This window comes from Carcharhinus amblyrhynchos, chromosome 25 (genome assembly GCF_965287045.1).
Source record: "Carcharhinus amblyrhynchos chromosome 25, sCarAmb.v2.hapA, whole genome shotgun sequence".
NCBI classification, from domain to species: domain Eukaryota; kingdom Metazoa; phylum Chordata; class Chondrichthyes; order Carcharhiniformes; family Carcharhinidae; genus Carcharhinus; species Carcharhinus amblyrhynchos.
This window is the reverse complement of record NC_137348.1, coordinates 13,606,336-13,619,102: the sequence shown is the minus strand read 5'-3', so window position 1 is coordinate 13,619,102 and position 12,767 is coordinate 13,606,336. Positions and strand designations below refer to the sequence as shown.

At 40.9% G+C, this 12,767-nt stretch overlaps 1 protein-coding gene across 2 annotated transcripts in view; it reads left to right on the top strand.

Annotated features, from left to right (window-relative positions):
- The first annotated feature begins 82 nt into the window (after positions 1-82).
- ddx31 (DEAD (Asp-Glu-Ala-Asp) box polypeptide 31) overlaps positions 83-12,767 on the top strand; it is a 120,724-nt gene continuing 108,039 nt past the window's right edge. For both annotated transcript variants that reach the window (XM_080211965.1, XM_080211966.1), the window contains exons 1-6: positions 83-521; positions 6,707-6,966; positions 9,918-9,993; positions 10,447-10,490; positions 10,822-10,892; positions 12,487-12,551. In XM_080211965.1, the coding sequence (XP_080068091.1) occupies positions 414-521; positions 6,707-6,966; positions 9,918-9,993; positions 10,447-10,490; positions 10,822-10,892; positions 12,487-12,551 (624 nt within the window). In that variant the 5' untranslated portion in view covers positions 83-413. The remainder of the gene's footprint in view (positions 522-6,706; positions 6,967-9,917; positions 9,994-10,446; positions 10,491-10,821; positions 10,893-12,486; positions 12,552-12,767) is intronic.

Here is a 12,767-nt window from a genome sequence, read left to right as displayed (position 1 = left end):
TCCCGGAAGTGATGCTCAAAGATCGCGACCGTCCACCTCAAAAGGACCCCGACCGCCTCTTAGTAACCGGGCTGCCCAGAACATTGCCTGATATCACTAAGCGGTTAAAATCGCAGATAATTCGGCTTGAAGGAAGGAGAGGCAGCATTTGTGAGGAAATGAAAGTTATAGATTATTGCAAATAACTGGAAGGAGAGAAACAAGTCGTCTATTTTTGTGTTAGAAAGGGGTTTATTACTTTATACTTAATGAATCTCCTTTCTAGCCATTAGCAACGCTTGAGTTTCCAGTCGTTACTAACCTGTTTGTAGGCGCCCGGCCTCCTCACGTGTAGTTAAAATCTCCTGGAGTTTGTCAACAGTCGGCACCCAACTTTAATTTGAAAGTGTTTGAAACTTAATTTAGTTGGAGACATGGCTGACGATGGTTTAATATTAAACATTACCAGCCAGCCCCAGGCACCCGTTTTCAATGAAAGTGGGAAGAAGAAGATTTATCACCGCACGTTCGCGAGAGAGGCGGTAAGGTGCACTTAATGTCAATTCAGGAAGAGGATTTATTGTTTGTGTTAGCAATTAACATTGCTCCAAGTAAGTGCCAGTAAAGTTAGCTGGTGTGACCTACAGAGCAAAGTTGGAGTGAAGAATAATAAAGCAAATTACTGCGGATGCTTAAAGTTTACATAGTAGTTTCACAAGTAGGCTTACATTAACATTGCAATGAAGTTACTGTGAAAATCCCCTAGTCACTACGCTATGGGGTGCCTGTTCAGGTACACTGAGAGAGAATATAGCATGGGCAATGCACCTAATCACACCTTTCGGACTGTGAGATGAATCTGGACCACCCAGAGGAAACCCACACAGACGTGGAGAGAATGTGCAAACTCCACACGTTGACCCAAACCAGGAATTGAACACAGGTCTCTGGCGCTGTGAGGTAGTGCTAACCACTGTGTCCCTGTGCTGCCCACTATCTAGAATCTGAAATAAAAACAGAAAATGCTGGAAACTGTCAGCAGGTTTGACAGCATCTGTGGAGCAAGAGAATAGAGCCAGTGTTTTGAGTCTGGGTGACCCTTCCTCTGAGCTGGGTTTTTTTTTGTGGCCCTAGTTTTTGATTTTGATTTGATTTATTATTGTCATGTATAATTATACAGTGAAAAGTATTGTTTCTATACAGACAAAGCATACCATATATACATAAAGAAGGGAGTGCAGAATGTAGTGTTACAATTACAGCTAGGGTGTTGAGAAAGATCAACTTAATACCAGGTAGGTCCAATGCAATGTCTGATGGCAGCAGGGAAGAAGCTGTCCTCCTGTTGGTTGGTATTTGACACTCAGACTTTTTTGTCTTTTTCCCAACGGAAGAAAGTATGTCCAGGGTGCATGTGGGTCCTCGGTTATGCTGGCTACTTTTCCAAGACAGCAGGAAGTGTAGACAGTCAATGGGTGGGAGGCTGGTTTGAGTGAGGAACTGGGCTTCATTCACAGCCCTTTGTAGTTTTTTTGCGTTATTGGGCAGAGCAGGAGCCATATCAAGCTGTGATACAACCAGAAAGAATACTTTCTGTGATGCATCTGTAAAATTTGTTGAGCATCATAGAGGACATGTGAAATTTCCTTTGCCTCATGAGAAGTAGAAGCATTGGTGGGCTTTCTTAACTATAGTGTTGGCATGGAGGGATCAGGACAGGTTGTTGGTGATCTGGACACCAAAAGAACTTGAAGCTCTTGACCATTTCTACTTCGTCTCTGTTGATGTAGACAGGAACATGTCCTCCACTACGCTTCCTGAAGTTGATGACTATCTCCATCGTTTTGTTGACGTTTGAGGGAGAAATTGTTGTCATCACACTAGTTCACCAGATTCTCAATCTCTTTCCTCTACTCCACCTCATTGTGCTCAGAAGGCTTTTTAAGTGGCTGTTTGGAATGTGAGGTGCTGTTCTTCCGTGTTTACATTGAGCTTAACTAGAACATTGCAAAAGGCCAACATTGGACATGTGGACAGGAGAGCAGGGTGATGTGTTAAAATGGCAAGCAACAGAAAGATCTGGATCCTGCTTGCAGACCAAAGGTTTTCTGCAAAGTGGTCACCTAGTCTGTGTTTGGTCTTTTCAATGTAGCGTAGACCGCATTGGGAGCCATGAATGCAATAGTCCAGATTAGAAGAGTAATAAAAAGAAGTTTGTCATATGTTAGGATTGGCAGTGATTTGGATGTTAGGTTTTGGAGGGCAGTTTTTTTAGCGTTTTCTTCTCTTCCTTGGGGAAGAGGAATGGCCCATCTATCCGACAATTAACCCAACACTCCAGTTCTTGCTATGTCTAATTTTCTTCTTTAACTGTTTTTTATGGATTTTGCTTCTGCCACTCTTTTTGGGTTGGAAGTCCCTGATTCCAATGGTTGACAACTTGCTTCATGAAGAATTTCTAAAGTTTGTCTTTTATTACTGTGAACCCCTGTCCATTTGTTTTACTTCCATGATTTATGCTAGTAATAACATTTTCCATAACATTCATTATATAATCAAGCCTTCTTTCCTATTTCAAAAGCCCAGTTCTCTACAGCTTTCCCCCATCTTTCAAAATCTCAGACCCCTGACAGTCTGGTGGCTCTTCTCTATGATTCATCCAATGCTTGAATATCTCCTTTAGTATTTCAGCTATCACATTGGGGCATATTATTCAAGGTGTGGTGTGACCTAAGCACAGTACTTTCTCTCACTTGTATTCTATTGTTTTGGCATTGCCAATTATAGCTTTGCATTGGGCAGATTTGTATTAGCAAAGACTCCTCAGCTTCTTTCAGTTTCATCTTGTATTATTTCACATGAATGCATGTATGCTCATTTTCCTTATGATCTGTGGAATGAAGAGCTTGTCGTATGAGGAATGGTTGAGGACTGAGTCTGTACTCGTTGGAGTTTAGAAGGATGAGAGGGGATCTTATTGAAACTTACAGGATACTGCGAGGCTTGGATAAAGTGGATGTGGAAAGGATGTTTCCACTAACAGGAAAAACTAGAACCAGAGGGCACAACCTCAGGCTAAAGGGACAATCCTTTAAAACAGCAATGAGTAGTGAATCTGTGGAACTCTTTGCCACAGAAGGCTGTGGAGGCCAGCTCATTGAGTGTCTTTAAGATAGAGATAGGTTCATGATTAATAAGGAGATCGGAGGTTATGAGGAAAAGGCAGAAGAATGAGGATGAGAAAAATATCAGCCATGATTGAATAGCGCAGCAGACTCGATGGGCCAAGTGACCTAATTCTGCTCCTATGTCATATGGTCTTATGTTAAATTTCAGCTGCTATTGTCTGGCAAACATGTACTTTTAATTCCTCCTTCTGTAACATCTGGGCTGTGTTTGTTTGTCACTGTCCCTCAGCGTAGTTGTGGCATCATCGGCAATTTGCTTGAATTGCTGTTTCCAAGTTGCTATTGTGAAAGAGCTTGCATTGATGTACCACTTGTGTCCTTGGGACAGACTAAAATGCTTCACAACCAGTTAAATATTTTGTAATGCAGGGCAACATAGCACCAATTTGTGCCCAGCAGTGGATAAATCACTTAACGTTTTACTGATTTTGTTCAAGAATTAAATATTTGCTGTTTATTCTGTGAGACTTGGTTGGCAGAAACCTCTTAGAGGTCCACAAAAGCACATAATGCAGCTTTTCTTCATAGATTACTACAATTAAATATTGAAAGACAATGTGGATGAAGGTCGAGAGACAGAGTTTTATTTGTGTCCATAAGTAACACCACCCATAAGCCATTGGCTTATTTTTTATTTTACTTCAGCTATGTTTTATTTAAAAAATCATCACTGTTATAATTTACACTTCATTTCTTTCTACCACTGGAATAACTCAAGTCGATGTTCGGAAAAAAACTTCTTAATTTATAAAGAAAGTCTGGTGAACTGGTATGGCAAAAATAATCCCTTCCTCAGTGTCAACAAAACAAAGGAGATTGTCATTGACTTCAGGAAGTGTACTGGAGAACATGCCCCTGTCTACATCAACGGAATCGAAGTAGAAATAGTCAAGAGCTTCACGTTTTTAGGCGTCCAGATGACCAACAAACTGTTCTGATCCCCTCCCATGCCGATACTTTAGTAAAGAAAGCCCACCAACGCCTACTTTCTCAGAAGACTAAGGAAATTTGGCATGTAAACTATGACTCTTACCAACTTTTACAGATGCACCATGAAAAGCGTTTTTTTCTGGTTGTATCACAACTTGATATGGCTTCTTCTGCTCTGCCCAAGACCACAAGAAACTACAAAACGTTGTGAATGTAGCCCAATCCATCACGCAACCCAGCCTTCCGTCCATTGACTCTGTCCACACTTCCCACTGCCTTGGTAAAGCAGCCAGCATAACTAAGGGCCCCACGCACTCCGGGCATTCTCTCTTCCGCTTTCTTCCATCGGGGAAAAAGATACAAAAGTCTGAGGTCACCTACCAACCACTCAAGAACAGCTTCTTCTGTGCTGCTGTCAGACTTTTGAATGGACCTACTTCGCATTGAATTGATCTTTCTCTACACCATAGCTATGACTGTAACACTACATTCTGCACTCTCTCCTTTCTTTGTCTATGAATGGTATATTTTGTATAGTATACAAGAAACAATACTTTTCACTATATGTTAAAACATGTGATAATAATAAATGAAATAAAGAAAAATCAGGAAAATGAAGGATATGCCTAACATTTTACATGCAACATTGTCATCAGTCAGCCATATAGAGCATGTTTTGTACCATTTTGTAGGTATTGTGTTTTTTGGAGGCATTCAGACATGAGTGGAGAACAATCTGTTTAACTTAGAGATGTTTGGTTGTGTAGTGACTACGATATTGAGCCCAAGAGCTTAAGGGTTAAAATCCCACCAGGACAAATTGTGATATTAAATTCAATAAGTCTCCTAATTTGTGGGTCACCACCAGAAAGAAAACATGAAAGTTGCCAGATGGTATTAAAAATGTTCATCAGCATCCTTCAAGAAACGGTATCTTCCACCCCGATCTAGTCTGCACGTGACTCTCATTCGCAAATGTGATTTGGCTTTTAATGTCCTTGAGTGCCCACCTCCATTTTCTTGGTCTTAGGGTAAGAGGGAATGATAGTAAATATTCTCACCACCTTCTGAGGGCAGCTAGGACAGGGTTTAAATGCATCTTTGACAGTGTCACTTGTGTCTCTCAGAATAATTATTTTCTTTTGATTAGGAATGGTATTAAAACGGTTGATGGTTTAAGTAAAGATAGTCTTTGTTTTTTTTGATAACAGCATTGAGATTTCTAGGACGAGTATCACAAATCAGATGCAACATAAAACTGCTTTTGCATTTCTATATCATTTATTATGACTCCCTTAGAGACTGGTAACTTTAAAAAGGATTATTGAATTTCCAGTGACTAACTGGAAAGACCATGTGACGAGATTTCAAGTTTTAAGACTTTTACTGTGTTACAAACTAAAACTAACATTGTATAAAGACTATTCAGTAGACAACTTGTACTCGAAGCTCCAGAAAAGATCCCCATTTAACCTTTAAAATGACTAATATCCTCCTCCATAGTTGTACTTTATTCTACCTTAAGTGAATACTTCATTCTCCAGGAACCAGTCCAAAGTTATTCTTAGCTCCTGATGGTTTACTTTGTTTGTTTTCAAGCTGAATAACTTTGAAGTTCTAAACTGACTTTCACAATGAGGGGTACCCTGCAGATTCCACCTTTTATCCCAAGCTAGGCAAGTCTTCCAGTCTCACTTACATCCTCAACTTGGTCCGTTCAATCCGAATGTGACTTTCCCCCGCACTCTTCAAAATAAACAATAGAGATTGGCTCGCTGTCTCTATACCTACAAAACTTGGGCGACATGGTACAACAGTGGTTAGCACTGCTGCTTCGGAGGCAGGGACCCGAGTTCAATTCCTAGCTTGGATCACTGTTTGTTTGTGTGGAGTTTGCATGTTCTCCCCATGTCTGCATGGGTTTCTTCCGGTTGCTGCAGTTTCCTCCCGCATTCTGAAAGACGTGCTGTTTAGGTGCGTTGTCTCAAAAAGGTGCCAGTCTGTGGCGATTAGGGGAAATTTCACAGTAACTTCGTTGCAATGTTAACATAAGCCTTACTTGTGACTAATAAATACACTTTAACTTTTAACTTTAACTGCAACCCCTGACATTCCTAACAATTCCTGTGAAACTTGGAGACTAATACTTATCCACAATCATCACCAGGTGTTCTTGCTATTTTGTACAGGTGTGAATATCTTGCACCACCTTCTCAGTAAAATAATGTGGGATCCCCTTTAAACTTTTAACAAACTGGGCAGCCAAGCGTGTCAGGCAGAATCCAGGTTACATAGACTCCTTTATCCCTTCATTCCTCTACTTTTACCTTCAATTAAAGAGACAAGTCTAGCTCCAAAACGTAATCTCATAAATTTTGTGTTTGTAACACTTTCAGTGGTTCAGGTAATACAATTCTTGCTGCCACAAATATTGAATTTTTAACTTCTAGTCATGTCCTTGTGATATAAAGCAACCCTCTGTCAATGCAGAAAAGTTAATTTTATGCAGGGAGTTGCAGGAGAGGAGTAAGATATGTTAAATGCAAAACTTTTCTTTGCTCTCATTGCATTTGATCTTTAAAATGTGATGTTTTTGCTTCTGCTTTCAGAAACAGACACAGCCCAATGAAGGGAATCATCAATTACAGGGGAGCCCGAGAAGTGGCCCTTCCTCTTTAAAGAGCCCAAACCAAACAATTCCAGCCACAAAAAGAAAATACAAGAGTGCTGAGAAACAACAGTTACCCAGCCTGGCTCCAAAGAGGAAGAAAGTCCCAGAAGATCCGTTAGATAAACAAGAGAAGAAAGTGGCTCCTGTGAAAACCTCCTCTTTGTTTAGACACAACCCTAAGATCCCAGAGATATCAAGGTAGGATCGTAAAATAGGAGATTCTTAATGAAATGCAATTCCCCCCTCCCATCCCCCCAAAAAAAAACACAGCTTTGTTTTTTTTAAACTGGAAAGTGGGATGGAACATACCAAAGCAACCATCACCTCCCCTCCCCATTCTTGATCAGGAAAGTAATTTTTTTTCCCCAAAATGTATGTAGATTAAATTATTGTAAGAATAAAAATTGAAAAGCAGAATACTGCAGATGCTGGCAATATGAAATGAAAACAGAAAATGCGGGAAAACTCCGTTGGTCAGGCAGTACCTACAGAGAAAAACAGAGCTGACATTTCAGGCTTTCATCGGAACTGGGCATAGTTCGAGATGTGATTGGCTTTCAGCAAGGAATGGGTATGACAAGGACAGAAGGATAAACTGTGATAGGAAAACGAGGGTTTGGATGACAGGACATTTAGTCTTCCAGACCAAAGGGAATGGTGATGGGGCAAGAAAAGAAACAGAAAATGTGCCTCGAGGAGATGTGCTGCTGACTGAAAGGAAAGAATGAAACGAGCAAAGAAGACAAAATGGGAGATGGAGCTTATGGTCTGAAATTGTTGAGCTCAGCAGTGTAAAGTAATATTTGAAAGATGAAGGTCAGGATTCTCCAAAAAAAAATTCAAAGTGCTGAAATCGAGTAAAAACTGGAGTAAATCCCACTGGTTTTTTTTTTCATGAGGAGTTTCGGACTGAAACTTCTGCACTCTGCATTGCAAAGTAACTCAGCGTGAATCACCATAAAAATCCAGGGGTAGGGCCTATTCCTACCTGAGGGGCTGGCAGCATAGTGCTGAGTGGGCCACTGCACATGCACCAATCTGTCACAACAGAAATCAGCACATGTGCAGTAGCTCCGCATTGCTGCCCAGCCCCCAACCCTGCATCACTCTCTCTCCAAATCCTCCACCACACACACACACACACACACACACACACCCAAATCTCTAGGTCAGTGCCGACTCCCTCTCCGCACCCTGATGTCCAGGCCTGATCACTGTCCACCCTCTCTCCATCACTGATCCCAAGCACAAAGTGGCAGTAGGACCCTGCCCTCAATAGGTCTTGCCCCTCTAGGTGATGCCTGATGCCCACTAACAGGAAGCTGGCAGCCCAACCCCTTCACTCCAGTGGGGCCGGGCCGCCAGCTCCCAGTTAGTAGGGTGCTATTGTAAACCCCGCTAGAGTGAACCACTCCTGGGGAAGGGGAGAGGCTGGCAGGCCCGAGGACTTCAGATTCAAATGAGGATAATATTTAAATAAGCTCCGCGCTAGAAATAGTGGCGGAGCTGCTGACACCGGAAATCCAATGGCTGGTGATACGTGGAGGCCTTGGAGCCCAGTGGGGAGCCAGTTAACTGGCCTCTGCTTATGTCTCCCTGGAAGAATTGCACCTGAAGTGCTTTTCCTGGAGCTCATATCGAACCTTACTGGGACTGTGCAGCAGGTAAAGGACAGAAATGTGAATGAGCCATTGTAGAGGAGACCACGTGGTGATTACATTGTGATCAGTGAATACAGCGGTTGAGATTAAAAGATGGGCATGTACATTTCTGTTTCACTTGGGAGGGGTGTTTGAGATCTTGGATGATGAGACAGGAAGTAAGCGGGCAGGTGTAACATCTCCTGTGTTTGCACTGAAAGCAGCCATGGAAAAGGATTGGGGTGTTTGAAGTGACAGAGTAGTGGACCGGGGTATCATGGAAGGAATGATTCCTTTGGAATGTTGAAAGAAGAGGCGAAGGGAAGATTTGTTTGGTGGTGACATCCAGTTGAAACTGGCAGAAAATTCAGGAATGATCAGTGAACACGGAGGCTAGTGAGGTGGAAGCCGAGGACAAGAGGACCCCAATGTGTCTCTGAGAGGGAGGGGAATGGGTGACAGCAGAAGTGTGGCCTCTGTGGCTGACGTGGTTGGAGGGATTTGTCAGTTGTGGGGTGGGGTGTGTGAGGTGGCCCTCAGTTGTGAGGAAAATAGAGGATATCTCATAGAAATCATAGAGACCCTACAGTGCAGGAGGAGGCCATTCAGCCCATTGAGTCTGCACCAACAACAATCCCACATGGGCCTTATCCCACTACCCCACTCTTTTACCCCACTAATCCCTCTAACCTACACAGCCCTGGGCACTAAGGGGCAATTTTGCTTGGCCAATCAGCTAACCCACAAATCTTTGGAGTGGGGAGGAAACTGGGGCACCCAGAGGAAACCCATGCAGAGATGGGAAGAATGTGCAAATTCTGTACAGGCAGTGACCCAAGGCGGGAATTGAACCCAGATCCTTGGAGATGTGAGGCAACAGTGATAACCACTGTGCCACCCTGACGCTATCTCAGAAGCACTGTTGTGGAAAAGTTGTGTTATGTAAAGGAGAAATTTGGAGAATGGAGTGAAGTCCTCTTAGGATGTATGTAGAGTGTGAGAAAGTGTAGTCGAGTTATCTGTGGGAGTCATTGGGGTTCTAATGAATACTGGCTGATAGCCTATTTCCAGAAATGGAGACAGAAAAGTCATAAAAGGGAAAGGAAGAATCAGAGATGGATCATGTGAAACAGAGAGAGTGGTAGAACTTGGAATTGTAAGAATGTTATTGCTATGTTGTGATTCCTGATCTGATTGAATTATCTGGTCTCCTATCACTGGAACAAAAGGGTTCATAAAACCCACGTGATAAAAGACCATTGGACAGGTGTTAGAGGTATCCATGGAAACATACTCTAATTTGAATAAACACCTTCACAAGAGAAGGGAAGAACTTAATTTTTGGTTTTCTTCTTCAACCTGCTAATTCCCCCGACAGAGAAGATAATATGGCAAATCAATTGGGAATTTGTAATAGTTCCATTACATAATCAATCTGAAGACATATTTAGTAATACACATGGGATTTATCACTTAAAACCAACTGATTGTTCTGATTTTTATTCTCAGATGCACCGTGAAAACGTTGAATGAAAAGATTTTTACAACTGACTCTTTTGGTGAGCTCAGTCTCCATCCACACATGGTAGGTGGAGGGTTTCTCTGCCATGGATTATTTAGTCACAAGACTCAAAAGTAATGAGCTAAACTTGGACTATTTGTTATCTGTGTGGGTCCTTAATGATTTGCTACTGGAGTAATGCTGATTACAGTACTTCTGATTTTGAGGTCTGATGTTTTTTTTAGAGTAAGTATGAACAATATGAGCTGAAATGAAATGAACAGTCTCATCCTAGATCAAATTTAGTACATTTGTATGGGAAGTAAGTAACTGCTCTATTAATATAACAGCCCTGTGGACCAATTCTCATCTGTACCACTAATTTACAAGAGCTACTATGTGAGGAGGCTTGCAATTAGTGATGAGTCATAATTAGTTTGTGTGGTTGAGGACTAGAGGATCATTTTAATTCAGATTCACTGTGCAAAATTCATCATTTTGTTTGAAAGAAGTTTATTTTTCTGCCTTATTGTTCAGGTCTCTACACTCCACAATGTCCTCAAGCTCTGTAACATGACCAGGTAAGGACCCTTAGTTCCTTGATAACTATGGTTAAAAGATATGTTACTTTTTAAGGGGATTCTTACCAATGCTCAATTCATATAACCCACTGACCTGTAGAATCAACTGTTTGTGTTTGTTTCTGGAAGCTCATCTTAAACAAGTGGATTTATTTGTCAAAATCTAAGGCCAGCCTGCAAATAACGGATCGGTATATGGAGGCATATATCTGTACTTGCAATTCAGGGGATTTTGGTTTCATACAATAACTTAATCTGAAGAGAGAATATTTATTCTCCTAGTTTGATTTTTTTTTAAAAATCCATCATAACAAACTTCTTTTCCCTGAAGCATTCAGAAACGAGCAATCCCTGTGTTGCTGGATGGGAAGGATGCTCTGATACAATCACAAACTGGCTCAGGTAATTATTGTTTTGTTTAACTATTTTATGTATACAAAAATGGCTACCAACAGCTGAAATAGGAAAAGAAGTCAATAAGAATGAGACACAAGGATAATTGTCTCTGAAAAATGTGAATGATCCTTTACTAGCTGTTGCTGTTAGCTATAGTGAGAAGTCTTGCAACACTTCACTCACCTGATGAAGGAGCAGTGCTCCGAAAGCTCATGATACCAAATAAACCTATTGGACTTTAACCTGGTGTTGTGAGACTTCTTACTGTGTCCATCCCGGTCCAATGCCAGCATCTCCACATCGTGGCTGTTAGCTATGATATTGAGATGTTATTAGTATGTAGCAATGTTCTTAGTTTTTACAATAAATGAAACATTAACTTTAGATTCATAAGCTTATTTAAAACTTTCGAAATTACGCATTTTATAGGATGCGTGTCTTTCATTGAATACCAAAATATATTGTTGCTGGAAGAAAAATAGCGACATATACAAACAGCAAGCATGTTGAATGTCATCTGAGATGCATATGATTAAATATAATGCAGGACCTTCGAAAGTAATATTGCCGACTATTCATACGATCATTGTGTACCCACTCATGGTTGATCTCAGCAAATTTAAAATGTGGATGTGCAATTTTAAATAACAGTTTGAGAATCTTGAATAATTTGCATTGTGCTACATGATTAAAATCCTGTATATTAGTGGGATCAAGGCCCCAGCATATGACAACTAACACTACAATAGAGAGTTTTCAAATTGTTATTTGGTAATACAGAACTTGAGAATTACTGAAAAAAAGTGACCATCAACTAGTGTATTCGCCATAGCAATACTTCTACCAATCAGAGTCCACTTCCCAACCAATAACACTCTCTTCTCACACAGTATAAATTTTCACTTGCATTGGTATTTTGCCAATTGTCCTGCTGAGTTTAAGGTGAAATGCTTTGACAAAAATGTCTTTTTGTGGGCATGAATCTTTTCAGTGACCGGTTACAGTGGTAGTGGCGTCATGGTTTTGTCACTAGACTCGTAGTGGTCTGGGGACCCGGGTGCAAATCCTACCATGGCAGATGGTGTAATTTGAATTCAATAAAAATCTGCAATTAAGTCTAATGATGACCGTGGAACTATTGTCGATTGTTGTAAAAACTCATGTGGTTCACTAATGTCCTTTAGGGAAGGAAGTCTGCTGTCCTTACCTGGTCTGGCCTACATGTGACTTCAGAGTCTCAGCAAATTGGTTGACTCTTAAATGCTCTCAGGGATGGGCAATAAATGCTGGCCCAGTCAGCGAAGTACACATCCCATGAATGAATTTTAAAAAAAGCAGAAGTTGTGCTGAGAGGTGCTAGTAAATCATAGAAGATTAACAAAGATGTCAATTCAGCAAATGTATTATGATGACCCACTCACATACCTCTTAAATTAGTGAAAAAAAGATATATCTTGCCTTGGGAAGGATGATTGAGTTGCACTAATTCATCTAAATCAATAATTATAGGTTTGGTTAATTAGTGTGTAACAGCATTTAATTATTGCAAAGGGGAAACAGATTGTCACTTGTCCAATCTCATTTTGTTGTTTATATGCAGGCAAAACATTAGCATATGGTATCCCTCTGGTCCAGTCCTTGCAGTCTGTTCGACCGAAAATCCAGGTAGGTTGTTACCTGCCTGATGATCAGTAAATATTTGAGTGCTAACTGTTGCACAGCATCTTCCATTTTGTATAAGAGGTGTGATGGTGCTCCAAACGTTTATAGAATGTTTCTGCTAAAATCCATGGAAAATTCTGAAAGTGTATCCTATGAAGAATAGGCAAAGTATTACAGATGCTGAAAATACTCCACAGATGAAGCAGCGTGTGTGGAGAA